This window comes from Eurosta solidaginis, chromosome 3, assembly GCF_040869045.1.
Source record: "Eurosta solidaginis isolate ZX-2024a chromosome 3, ASM4086904v1, whole genome shotgun sequence".
NCBI lineage: Eukaryota > Metazoa > Arthropoda > Insecta > Diptera > Tephritidae > Eurosta > Eurosta solidaginis.
Genome location: NC_090321.1, coordinates 197945659 through 197960101, shown reverse-complemented (window position 1 = coordinate 197960101; position 14443 = coordinate 197945659). Strand labels below are relative to the sequence as shown.

The 14443-nt window shown below is 36.3% G+C and overlaps 1 protein-coding gene across 4 annotated transcripts in view; it reads left to right on the top strand.

Annotated features, from left to right (window-relative positions):
* Positions 1-14443, top strand: part of Nop17l (Nop17 like) — a 69623-nt gene that overhangs the window by 49962 nt on the left and 5218 nt on the right. For all 4 annotated transcript variants that reach the window (XM_067774523.1, XM_067774524.1, XM_067774525.1 and 1 more), the window contains one exon: positions 284-404. In XM_067774523.1, the coding sequence (XP_067630624.1) occupies positions 284-404 (121 nt within the window). The remainder of the gene's footprint in view (positions 1-283; positions 405-14443) is intronic.

Genomic DNA, 14443 nt, shown 5'->3' with positions numbered 1-14443 from the left:
ATAGGAGTGGCAGCTTACTTTATTGTGGTTGTGCCTTTATTTACTTAGTAACAGATTAGTGATGTGAGTATCACTTAGTGATACTAATATTCGTCACAGTCTCTACAAAATTATGTTCGCTGAAAGCGCCCAATATGTTAATGGCCCCGAGACGGAATATACAGGATGCGCAATACACTATCCTAAGAGTCTTACTGATATCTATTTTATTACATAAATTATCTACTTATCTCAAATATTTTTCGAAATACATACATACATACTTTCTAATGCAATATTTTAGATTAAATTCTAGCATTTTGGGACAACGAAAGAAAAACCAGAAACGTCGTAATCGCAAACAGCGGGCCTTACATCGTCGTCTTAGCGAAGGTGATTCTGTTGACTATGATGAAAATAGTAAGGTACGTAGATATTATCTTTTTTTTTATGTAACCCATCACTAACCTAAGCGAAACTTCCAAGTGATAGTTATTTCTCGTTGTAATATAATAGAAGATTTCACTTTGCATTGCAAACTGTGCACGACGCAATGCGACCTTCATTTAGATCTAATGTGCTTGACCTTTCAGCCTATTACTGCATGTGGAAGCTTTTAATGTATTTAAGTACCTCCGTTATTTTTACTCCGTATTAGAAGGGGTTAAGAGTCATGCCACCTATATGGATGAGTCTCAGTCTTGCCTGATCGACCTATTCGCAGAGAATGTGAACCGGCGTTTCATCCTCCTGCTCACAAAAACGACAGATTTGTGTATCGAATAGATTTAACTTATGCCCCTATTACCGTTTACAACTCAACTCTGGTTGGGTTGAAATTTCGCAATTTGGTATAACAGATTACAACTCAACCTGTCAAAAAAAATTCGGTTGAGTTGTCTAGTATTACAACTTTTCGTGGCATTGCCGTTTACAACCTTGTGTTGGTGTAGTTGTCAAAGAGGTCAAAATCTTACAACTGCTTACTAGCAGTTGTCTCATACAATTTTGCAGTTGTTTTGAGAAAATGTTACGTTTTAGAAGACGGTTCACCTCTTAATTTTAAACAAAAATTTTCAAAGTTGGTATCAAAAGACACGTTTCGACCTCCGATTTAAGAAACCGAAAACAAAAATTGTAATTCTTTACGACAGCATGACACGTCTCGCGTCCAAAAATATCGAGAGAGGTGTCAAAAGACGCGTATGAATCTCGAGAACAATAATCCGAAGGCGGAAAAGAAACATTTTATCTCTGTCCGGAGATATTTTCACTTGAAGTTGGCGATTTTCATGTGGTTGTTGTAATGTTGTCTTTTTTCGGTTTTTATTTAATATCTTTTGAACGAGTTAACATTTTTATTTTCCGCCTTCGGATTATTAATACTGATGTCAAGACGCGTCGTTTAATACCTCTCTCGATATGTTTGGACACGTATTAACAGTGTCATGCTGTCGTAAAGAATTACCACAAAAATTAAAAATTTTATTTCTAATAAAATCTAATTTCATGCGGGTGTTGTATTTTGCCAGATTTTTTGTACACAGCAATGCTGAAAGGTGTTGGACCCAACCAGGATTATTTTTACGAATCGCGGCCAACGGCCGCCAACGCAAAAAGATGTTCTGCGCAAAAAAAATGTTGAACGGGCCTCATATTTCGGACCCTCTCCGGCCATTTTGTGGGTCTTTGTAAATATCTTTCGAAAGAAATAAAATTTTTAATTTCCGCTTTCGAATCCTAAAACCGGAGATGGAAACCCGTCTTTTGATACCACCTTTGATAAGAGTTAGATGGTGCACGGGCTTATTAAACGTTACCAAAAAAAAACAAAAAATTTAAAGCTGGTAGTTAAACCTTTTTTAATCAAACAATAATCAACAATTTTGTACACATTTCTAGAAAAAACAACGTTTAAACGAATTACATTGAATAACTTTTTAACTTTATGTAGCGGCATTTCATAGTTGGACGAGGCTGGTCGCAGTTCGGATGCAGCCAAAATAGATGAAATTATGCGAGTCCCATTGATACTAATCACTACTCCTGGGAATCCCATTTGAGTAAATACAGTTTTTTCTGTTTGGGTTTTAATCTACTTCGCACAAATACGCTCCTCAATAATATCTAAAACCAGTCCAACACCAAAATCATTTCCACAGCATATTTGATAGCTGCCGTCAGCAAGGAATCGGAGTGTGGCGCATAATTTTAAAATACGAACACGTATGCGGAAATGGTTCTTAATTTTGTTTAGTACTGAGTAAAATGCTTCCTTTCAAATCTGCAAAATAACTTCATATGAAGCTCATTATTTGTCACTTAAACATTTTCTTACTTGGTGCTTGGTAGTTCCAAGGGATTGGAATGATCACGCGAATGTTTTCCGTATTCGCGACATGTCAATCACCAACATTTTCGCCATTATAAAATAGATTTCATATAATATTAATAAAAAAATCACATTTGAAAATGCTTAAATTTCTGCCACAAATTGATCAGCTGTTCATTTATCTGTCAAATCATCACTTTCTTAGCTTGGCAGCACCAATTCAACTTCAACTGAAATAAGTTGTAATTCTTAATACCAAGCAGGAGTTGAATTGTCTGAAAGTTGAGTTGTTTTAATTACAACCCAACTAAGTTGAATTGTATACCGTAATAGGCCCTTTACTTAGGTTATATCGGTGTCCCGTATAGTACCCCGTCGCATTTTCGAGCTCCTCTTTGCTTAGATTAATGCGTTTGGCTGATACTCTCATTACTGGGAGTATAAACTGCCTTTGCCCTGGGCATTCAATTCAGTTTAGTCTGAACTGCTTTGTTTCCAATCTAATTGTGGTTCCCTATTGCGTACCTCTGGGGGCTCTGGACCATAAAATGCTGCTAAAGCACCCTGCTTGGCTAGATAGTCTGCTTGTTCATTAACTTCATGTCCCTGATGCCCGTAAACACAACCTTGTTGTTGGCTCTCAGATCATTTACAACTCATATGCATTCATCCACTAGCTTAGAAGGAATTGTGTAAGGCTGAAGGCGTTTAAGGCTGCCTGGCTATCTGGCATAAAGCTCCTCAAGAATAAGCTTCTTCGTATATCTAAAACCCATAGATACCAGCGCCCTTTTTTCTGTCATCAAATTTGGATCCATCCATGAATCAGACCGCTGTTTTCTGTTCCCCAAAGAGTTCTGTCCACAATGGACACCTCAAAATTCTGGTTTCAATACGAGTTCCTATGATTTTTCTTATTACCTTCATATGCCCTGTCATATTCCCACTTTTTACCTCAGAGGTATTTTGAAGTCTTAGTTCAGTAAGTGGTGCGGTGGTAGCGTGCGCCGCCTACCACATCGAAGACTGGGTTCAAGTCAAGGCAAAGCCCATCGAAATTTAGAACTAAGTTTTTTCAATTAGCAGAAAGTTTTTCTAAGCGGCTTCGCCCTTTGGAAATGATTTGACAAACACTCCGAGTGTATTTCTGCCATGAAAAGCTTCTGGGTGAAAACGCATCTGCGTTACAGATGTCGCTCAGAGCCGGCGTAAAACATGTACATCCGCCAATTGGTAGAAAAAAACTAAAAGGAGCACGACCCAAATTGGAAGAGAACCGCTATGCCAATACGAGTTCTTTTCGTGGTCCTCGGCCTCCTCGGTAAATAATTTGGTACTTTCCTTGTGTGGTTGTTATCGTGTTTGCTGGCAGTGTATTGCACAGACTCAAAAATTACTCAGTTAATAAAATATAACAGAATATAGACTAACTGAGCAGATAATTTAGGCAAGAAAAAACTGTAAAGAAAAGTGTTCGATGTTGGGGAAACAACGGATTTATCAGAAAAAATCTTGTTCGTGGTTTGTGGTTTTTAACCGTCAAATAATTTTTCGAGCATAGTTACCATTTTTATCGCTTTTTTTTACTATCAAATATACTGAAATACATAAGTGTCATAAAATAATATGGTTTTCTTTTCTAAAAATAATGTTGTCCTGTTGATTCTTCCCAGCTCTCCTGTAAGCATTGTTTACTATATAGTTTGGCAGCTTAAATTGAGGTTATGTTGCGAATATAGTAGAAGGCAGTGAAATAGGCAGTCGAATGATATATAATGAAGGAATGGTGTTCGGAGTTTTTTCAAAGTTAAAAAAAAAAAATGATAAAAGCTTTAATATAAATAAAAATATTATTTTAATAACAACAAAAGCGCCTTATATATTCTATAGATACATAAATTCGTAAGGATTATCTCACTTTAAAATTTGAGCTAAATAATAGGGGGACCCATTTAACCTTTAATGTCTTATAAAGTGTGTAAACGTATAAATTTATCTAGAGCGTAAAGAACTGTCAAATTTTGTATGAAAAATCATTTACACAATTTGTATAAATTTACGCGCACATTTCATTGTGTAAACGCGGTAAACTGAAAGGAATGCAACCATACAAACATAATTGCCGTCCTTTTCATCAGAAATCTCCGACATCAGCAAGTCATTTACAAGAATATCATAGTAGGTAAAGATGTTTTAGTTTTGATTTTTCACTTAATCTTGGCATTTTTTAATTTGCATAACAATCAAACATTTTTTTGGCATTAATACAGCTAATCGACAATTAAGTTTATCAAGAATATTACCAGTTGCGTTCATATAACAGCGTGTGCAAATGAAACTTTTTGAAACTGAGTCGAGAACTGTGCGTGTGAATGTGCGAATTTTCACCGATCAGCTGCGCTACTTTGGTAAGATTCACAATGCCTGTGTGTTTGTGTTTTACTTTTAAAAACTATTATCCACTAAATTAGAAAAGGGGTCTGTCTCATTATCTGCAATTAGAGCCATTTTGCATAGCTCTAAGTGACCTAGTTCAACAGTTAGGGTGCAACATGAGGGTTAGATTTTCTACAGATAGGAAAACGCTAATAGATTACAAGGACGTGCACGTTTGTACAACGAATTCAGCCTCAAAATAAACGTTGAAATGCAGAACTAGTAAATCATAAAAGTTAATGTGACTATAATTTTCACATATACATATTGTGGCGAATGTTAGCAGTTTCAATGCATTACTGTGCTGCTAGTAAATAAATGCACAACAGCAAAGTAAACAGCTACACATACATGTAGACCGCTAAGCTAACAGCAAGAATATTTCACATACATATATTTAGTCGGCAGCTAAGAGCAGAAGTTATTACTCACACATACACACGCATATAACTAGAAGAGAAACGTTAATATCAGATACATAAAGGAGACATAAATAAGCAGCTGCTCACGAAAAGTCTAGACCTTAGGAGAAATGGGTGAACGAGGTATCCAAGAGTATAAAAGCAGCGCAAGCTGAGGAATAATGAAACAGTTTGATTTTAACACCTAGCTATATGGTTGGAGAAGCTCGGCCTTAGATCTCTTCGGAGGTTATCGCGCCTTACATTTATTTTTTTTTTTTATATGGTTGGCTCATCTCTACAGCAACAACATACCTTTGTTCAGATTATAAAAATCGGGGTGTTGGTGTTAGGAAATGGAATGGAGAGAAAACATAAACTTTCGCAATTCTTGTATGTTGGGGGAAAATAATGCGCTAAATTAGATGCATTTACTGAAAAAATAACAAAGTAATGTGAAACAATGTTTTTACAGAAAATTTACCACCAATGCTGTAAATTATTGTCAAGGAGTTGGTTACATTTTACGTTTCCCATCTCCTTTGAAATAAAAAAAAAAATAAAATCAGCTGATGAGATGAGCCAACCCTATAGTTGAGCCATGTGTTCACTATCAAGAACTCGTAATTTTACAAATTCTGAAATTCAAACATTAATAAAAAAAAATGTAAGCAATGCGCGATAAGCTCCAAAGGGATTTTAGGCCGAGCTTCTTTACCTATTTGCATCATGCTCTTTTTAATTTTTCTACAAATTGGCGTGACGGTACCTACTTGTTTTATGCCGACTCCGAACGGCATCTGCAAAGCAGATGGGTTTTCACTGAGAGTTTTTCATGGCAGAAATACACTCGGAGTGATTGCCAAACACTGCCGAGGGGCAACCCCGCTCAGAAAAATTTTCTTCTAATTGAAAAAACTTGTTTCCAAAATTTGGATTTTGCTTTGACGGGGGCGTGAACCCAGGATCTTCGGTGAGGTAGGCGGAGCACGCTACCATCACACCACGACGTCCGCCGCAATGCAATGCAAAATAATATTTCTACAATTGCCACAATTTTGGCAAGAGTGTCCAGATGTCTGGTTTTTACTTGTTGAAGGACAATTCGAAATTAAAGAAAATCGAAGATGATATTTTGAAATAAATTTTTTGTAAAACATTTTGAAAGCGTTACTTTTTGTTCGGCACGACGGTATATAAATTTTGCTCACACGTTACAAAGAAAATCAATGAGTTCAAGGAGTTTAAAGATAGTTGGTGTTTCATTTACCTGTTATCTCACTCTGGAAAACATGACATTGTTATAGTTATCGTTGTAGCAGTGCTTCGCCCCATTCAAAAGGTGCGACCTCACTAATTTTTATCAATGTTCCACAACGGGATTCCGAGGAAACTTGCAGTTTAAATAGGGTTGGACTAGACATATAAGAGTTTTAGAGGCGTTGTCTCCACATTCCAATTGGAAAGATGGTTGGTGTCATGTGGCGACACATTACAACCGGGATATACATTGGGTATGTCGGGATTGATTCTGGAAAGTAAGAGTTTAACCTATTACAGTATCGAAGTTGAGCTAGAGAGACGCGCGTCTTCCTGGGGAGGTTACTATTTTCAACTGCCAACTTAGAGTATATGTCTTTAAGAACGGGTCTCACTCCCTGTCATACTGGTCCGACATACGAAGGTTTGTGATGAAATAAGGAAGCAGGACAGCTTCAAGTGCCTTGGCTTCTGGCGATAGGAGAGATATTAGCCGATAAAAGCCTCCTACGTTAGCTGGTTTCCCAGGCTTTAGTAGGCACCACCCTCGCCATTATCCATTTTTCAGAGATGACGCAAGTGGGCAGATACAACTAGAAGATCCCGTTCGGCCTCCTGGTTTGGATGGTTTAGCATATGCGATGGCTTCTTCAACCTCTTTGGTGGTAATGGTAATAGGGGACGTGCTGTGTTTTGCTTCAGTGCGCGTCTGTTGTGCGTGAGCGTGTGAATGTGTGACTTTCCAGCAATCAGCTGTTAATTGCGCTACTTGTGAAGATTTACAATGATAAAAATAAATTGAATATATTATTGGCATTATGCCAGTTGTCATTGTCCAATTTCTGCAACAAGATCAATATGTATGTATGTATATGAATATCAGGGCCGGATTAACCCTCAACGAGGCCCTAGGCAACCATCATTTTGGGGCCCTTTTTTCACGTCCGTTCCCTTCTTTTTTCGATTAAAAAATATAAACATATCTTTCATAAAAATTTTATTGTCACAATGTAATAATATCAATAAAATTACTATCTACATTTTAAACATGTCGTTTTCTACATTTGTTTTCGGAAAATTCATCAATTATATCATCAATATCGATTTTGTTCAATAAATGTGACTCAATGCAAAGTATACCTAACATCTCGAGTCGCTCTTGTTGCGTTGTAGCTCTTTCAGTGGCTTTGATTCTTTTTGATTGCGAGAAGAATCATTCGGCAGAACAATTTGTGATCATTAATGTTAAAGAAATCCGAAGAGCTATTTCTGTGTTAGGAATTACATCAGCTAATTGATCTTCCATTAGAATCTTATACAAATTACTCTGAGTTTTTTGTGCATTAGTTTATCTGGAGTTCACGTAACTTTGGAACTGCTTCATTTCAATGAAAAATTCTTCCAAATCTCTAGAATAAAAACGAACTAAGTTATTTATAGCTTCGTGGAGGTCTCCATCGCTTAGAGAAAAGTAGATGAGAAATTCAAATCTCTCTGAAACTTCCATATACATTTTCGCACGTCGTTTGATTTCACTGTAAAGATTGTCGATGATTTCGAGGAAACCTTTTGTCCTAAAATCATCGCGAGGCGAAAATTCTACTTCTAGAGCATTTCCGTCATTAGGTTGGTTTTTTCTACGACGAGTACGTTTTATGATTTCTGTATAACCTACACCAGGGGGCCTACTCTGTATTGCGATGCGAAAGAAAAAATAGGCGAAATCGCAAAATTGGTACTCTGTATCTTGACACTCGCATGCATATTTTGACTTTCGCATTCACATTTTGCTCATTCGCAAATTTAATCCCTTTTCGCATTGCCAGCATTCTGTATAGCGGAAGCGAATGTCAAACAGCATTCATTTTCGCATTTTTCATGCTACAAGTAATAGGCATTCGCATTGTTCAAATATGTAAGTATTAATTGATGATTTTATAAATTGATATCTTTATATTCATTGTACATTCGTTTAAAAATATATAGGACAACTCAAAAAACAAAACAAACAAAAGCAACAATTTGAAATCCTAGTGGACTTCATGGCAATACACCCAGATTTGGCCAAAGTGTTACTTAAAACTCCCAACGCGAAAACAACTTCAACGTTTTAGAAAATTTTATTATTTCAGGAACTGCCATTGCTCTCCGTGGAGTTTTCAACTCACTTTTAATGCTATTTAGCACATACAAAAAGGCTTCCTTATTAAGCCGAAAATTCTGCACAAAACTAATGAATAGAACATAAAGCAATAGTATATGTATGAGTAATTTTGTAACGTTTAAATTACCTTTGATCGCTGAAACTCATAATGTTGGAGTTGTCTCTTATAATCCTCCTATCAATCCTTTCTTCATTTAAATCGTCCCATAATGCTCCAGAATCCACTTTTAATTTGTTCAACAAAAATTAATCGTTTGCCGAAATTGTAATCGCCTTGTTTCTTTTGTTCTCTTTCTTTGACGTTTGGTCAGTGATGCATACTCAAGCAAAAAATTAGCGAAAAATAAAAAAGCGACATTGATGGCGATGCGATAGCGCTACAGAGTTCCAATTACCTTTCGCATCGTACTGCCTTTCGCATCGCAATACAGAGTAGGCCCCAGGTAATAATTGCTTTGTTTTTTTCCTCGAAATCACTGAACTTTTCACGGAATGAAACTAAACTCTCTTCTAACAATCCGTACAAAAAACCACACGTTTGCAAATCTGCTTTTTCACTTTGCAATGGCTTACTCACTGAACGCATAACAGTCAAAATAGAGTTCCATAAAATTAACATGAAACCAAATTCGAATTTTTGCACTCTATTCGCGAGACACGTCGCCTCAAAGAGTATCAGTATTTTGTGATTCATCATCAGCAATGATTTCTAGAGCCTCTAATATGATATAAAATGAATCGTAAACTGCATTCGTCTCATTCGAATGTGCTTCCCAACGTGTAGTTGACAATGTCTTCAAAGTTTTCTCATTGTCTATTTTATTTTTTAATACTCCCCAACGATAGGTGGAAGCCAAAAAAAAATATATAATGTCTGCATAATGGCGAAAAAATCTACTGCATAAAAACAGCACTTTACAGCATGCTCTCCAACCAAAATAAAGGGAATGCGCGGAACAGGGAACATAGATCGCATTCTCATTGAAGCTCAATATTCTTGCTTGCACACCGTGGTCATATTATTGTCCTCTACAATTTTGAATATCTAAACTAAAGTCTTAGTTGATTCGCTAGACTGTCACCAGTATGGCCCTCCAACTGAAGAAAGGTTATAAACCTTTTTTGTTATTCAATAGACTCTCCTTTCACTTCGATACACTTCTTTGCACGCTCATACAATTTGTCAAATGAGTCGGGAATGTCCTTTTTAGGAACCTTGTCTAGTTTGTCGGTCGTCGCCTTTTGAATGCGGTCAATTGAGTTTTATTTCTTTGAGTAAAATTTATTTTCAGTTCTGATTATATATTTTTTTTCACTTTCTAGAATTTTATGTTTGTAAGAAAATTTTAGACTTATTTTCATTTTTGGGGGCCCCCTAAAATTGGGGGCCCGAAGCAACTACCTACTCTGCCTACTTGTTAATGCGGCCCTGGCAAATGTGTACGCATTGTAAATAAATAAAAGGGCAAGCCTTTAGTTTTTCGCTTTTTATAAGCTTTTATTTAGTTTCATTTTGTTTTTGGTTGTTTATCTCTTTGTTTTATTACTCATGGCCTTTGCTAAATTTGCTTAGTAAAATTTATTTCAAAAAGAAGGAATCACATTTAGTGTTACTTATGTCTGTGCAGATGTAATATTCACTATTTATGTACACAAAAATATTTACATATGTATATATGTATGTAAACAAGAGTAAATGAGCGAAGAGATTTTTTTATTTTGGCACATGTGTTTTTTTGAATATTGGCTTAATAATTACCTCAGGGGCTGCATTATTTAATAGCTAATTGGGGCAGTGTTATTTCTGAATTGTGTACAGCTGCGTGCACAGAAATGTCAGCAAAAATTATTAAGTTATTTACTGTTTTCATTATTTTTCGGCACTAAATACTTCAATTATTAAAATGAAAAATTTTCAAAACAGTTGAAGAGAAGTTGACATGCAATAGTGTCAATGGAACTAACGTCAATTGACATTAATGCGCTTTTGAAAGAGAATTAATGTCAATGACACTAATTCCAAATAGGTCCCGTCCCGCCAATTTGTAAGGAAAATTAAAAGGAGCAGGACGCAAATTGGAAGGGAAACTCCTTCACCGGGCAATTTCTGGCATAAAGGTCCAACGCCTTTTTGTGGATATAGGTTAGGTTTGGTTGAACTGGCCGGTCCATGAGGACTCACATAGACTGATTGAGTCCGTAGTGTTACCAGAAGTTTGTTTTAACGACCAAACTGAAAAACCCCTATCAAAAACCAGGACCTATGTTATAAAATAACTCCGTCCTCTTGGCAAATACTAGAAGCTTCCTAGGACTTAAGCCACTTGCTGCTTCTAGATCTGACAGCTGTATCACTCCTAATAGCTGGAGTCTTAGCCTGGCAAGTGCAGGGCAGGAGCACAGAACGTCCTCGATCGTTTTCTCCTCCAACCCGCACTTCCTACATCTGCTATCACTGACCAAGCCTGATTTAAAGGCATGTGACGCCAGAAGGCAGTGTCCAGTCAGAATACCCGTCATGAGTCTACAGTTCTGTCTTTTTAATGATAGAAGCAACTTTGTTAGTCTAAGGTTGTAAGACCTACACATAATCTTCGACACTTTACAGCCCCGCGCTTGAACCCACGCCTTTCCCGCTTGGTCGATATAACTGAGGACACAAATAAAAAATATATGTTGTTAGTGTATCAGTGTGTTTTTTTATTTGACAAACTTATTTTGTAGTCAATAAAGGAAATTGAAGAAAAATCATTTTAAGTGTTGCCAGACTACAAACCTTGGGTTCGGCTGTTTTAATAAATAAATCGTTCTGACACAGTTTATATAACTGAGCACCTTTTTGTGTGTTTTCTTCTACATACGGCTGAGTTCTTAGGTGCCGTATTTCACCATAATGCTTGCAGAAATTACTTCTCAAGTCCCTGGGAGGCGGGCCTCGCCACTCAAATGTCTGTTGGGATGCCCAGGTTTCTGGGTATTCAATATAAACTGTTTGTTCAGCATTTCATTTCTCTCCCAAATGGGGAGTACTCTCCCCTCACTGTGTAGTTGGTGTTCTGGGGACATAAAAATACTGCCCGTGGCGATTCTTAGAGCAGTGTTTTGGCAGGCCTGTATTTTCTTCCAGTGAGTAACCTTTAAACTTAGCGACCATATCGGGGACGCGTAGCATGCAATCGGCCGGCAAAATGCTTTGTATGTGGTATTGAGCGTCTCTTTATCTTTACCCCAAGTGCTGCCGATAAGAGATTTGAGGATTTTATTAAGTGTCTGGATTTTAGGTACAATGCGGCTGCATGCTTGCCAAAATGTAAGTTCTGATCGAACATCAAAACCAGTGATTTTGGATGTAGAACAGTCGGTAGCGTGATGCCAACGACGTGGATAGCCAATATTGCCGAGATTTGTCACCACGTTGTAAATAAGGTCGCCGCGTATTTGATCGGTGACCGTGCCCAATTTCGCGAGGTGAAGAAACTGGAAAGACTAGGGATATCGTAGTTGATTTTATAGTTTAGCTCGTCATGGATGGGCCTGTTGTCATTATCGTGCAGTCATCGGCGTAGGACACAGTTATAACTCATTCTGGTGGGGAAAGGAGCTTCGATATATAAAAGTTAAACGAAAGTGGGGATAGAACATCATCCTGGACACCTCTTGTTTAATTTCTCTGTGGTTTTATTTTACATTCCTGAACTGAAGATAATTTGCAGTCCATTTTTTGAGACTAGGAGCTCCCGTTTTTCGTGCAGAACGCCAAGTACTCTATTTGATCCGCCAATATCTTACCCCTACTGTCTGCTTGTAGATCAGATAGCCACAGATCATGATGGACACTAAAATCGCCTAGAATAATGCAATTTTCACCAGTGATGACCAATCTTTTGGTTTGGTTCAATACCTAATATCGAACATCTTTGGAAGCGTCTTCGAAACCCGCAAAATTCCTTTTTGCTTATAGATCAATCTGCTAAAACAAATGTTTGATTTAATATTCAGCTGAGTGCTGTACAATGTAATTAAATGTATAATATTGTAACGAATTTATTTGAAACCGTCTGCTAACGTTTGAATCGCTAAACTTTTGAATAAATCAATCCAATATTCAATATTGCAAACTGGTCTTTATTTAGATTACTTTGGGAGTAGTACTTCACAATTATACTTCGCAACTGATAGCGTGTTTAAATCAAACTGATTACTGATTCCTCAGCTTGCGCTGCTTTTATACTCTCTGTTGCCTCGTCTGCATATTTCTCTAAAGGTCTAGACGTTTCACCTTCTAGAATCTCCTACTTGGTACATGTATATTTGAAGTTTATGCGTTTCTCATAGTCATATGTGTGAGCAACTACTTCGGCTGATGACCACATGTGTGTGTGTGTGAGAGATCTCTTCGTTGCCTTATACATAGGTGTTGCTAGCTTTAATATGTACATGTATATACGAGTGACTGCTTCATGTTTTTATTGTTGCGTGATTATTTACTAACAGCCTAGTGATATCAATATTCGCCACAATATAAATATAATGACGTTTAATCATTCAAATAAAACCACACAGTGGAAAAGGCTGCAGGCTTGCTCAACATTAAAGAGGGACAAGGAAAAGTATCCGTAAGCACTATGACGATATCCGGCGCCTTTCTTCGCAGCCATTTGATCCATACAAGCAAAAGGAGGCCCTATGCCTAACCCACACATAATTGGGAAACACCTTTGCTAGGTCGCTCCCGGTAAACCCCTCTATCAATATACATTTTCATTTCATTTATTTATTACGACTCGAAGAGCCTAGCTTATACAATTAAAAAAAAAAATTATTGCATTAATTAACAATAGGTACAGTAGTTTAACAATAGGTACATCAGTTTAAATAGATATATGTATATATATATATAAACGAGGACATTTGTAATTTTAGAATTAGATATATAAATTAGGAATACGTATCACAAACCAGCTCAGATCTTAGTATTTATTTTATCCTCATAGATTTGACGTAAGTTTATAACCTTTTTTTAAAAAAGTTATTATCACTATTTTTTATGTATTCAGGTAGTTCATTGAAGCATTTTAACCCTTTGTAAAAAAGACTATTCTGTTCAGATTCTGTTTTATAATTAGGTAATTTGAAATCATTTCTTTGTCTTGTATTTCTTCCATGGACATCATAATTAAATCTAATATTTGTTCTTAAGTATTCAGGTAAATTTCCGGTTTTTATATTGTATATAAACTTCATCGTAAAGAAAAATATTTGTTGCTTCACGCTCATCCAATTTAAACTAAGTAGCATATCTTTTATTGTTTGTTTAAAATGAATCGCATAGCTTTATTCTGCATTTTTTGCAATTTATCGATTTGCGAATCTTTCATAACAAATAAAATTGTAGAGCAATATAAAAAGTAAGGTTCAACAACGGATCGATATACTTTGGTTTTATAGTAATTACTTAGGTTTTTGCAGGTTCTTTGCATAAACCATATTTTAGTTGCTATTTTATTTGTTATCTAAGCGACATGGGCGTTGAATTTTAATTTACAATCTATTACGATACCAAGGTATTTAATAGAATCTACGTTTTCAATTTCTGAATTATTTATTTTGAGAGTACCAATATCGGAAACATTCTTTCTAGTTATTAACATGTATTTAGTTTTTTCGATATTAAGTTTAAGTTTGTTAGCGCACAACCAAATATAAAGGGCATTTAAGTCACTTTGTAATTTATTTCTTAAATCATTTTCATTTCTACCACTTATCCAAATTAATGCATCGTCAGCAAACAATTTTATTGAACTAATATCATTAATGTAAATGTTGAATATAATTGGAGCTAGGACAAAGCCTTGTGGAAGCCCAACCCTA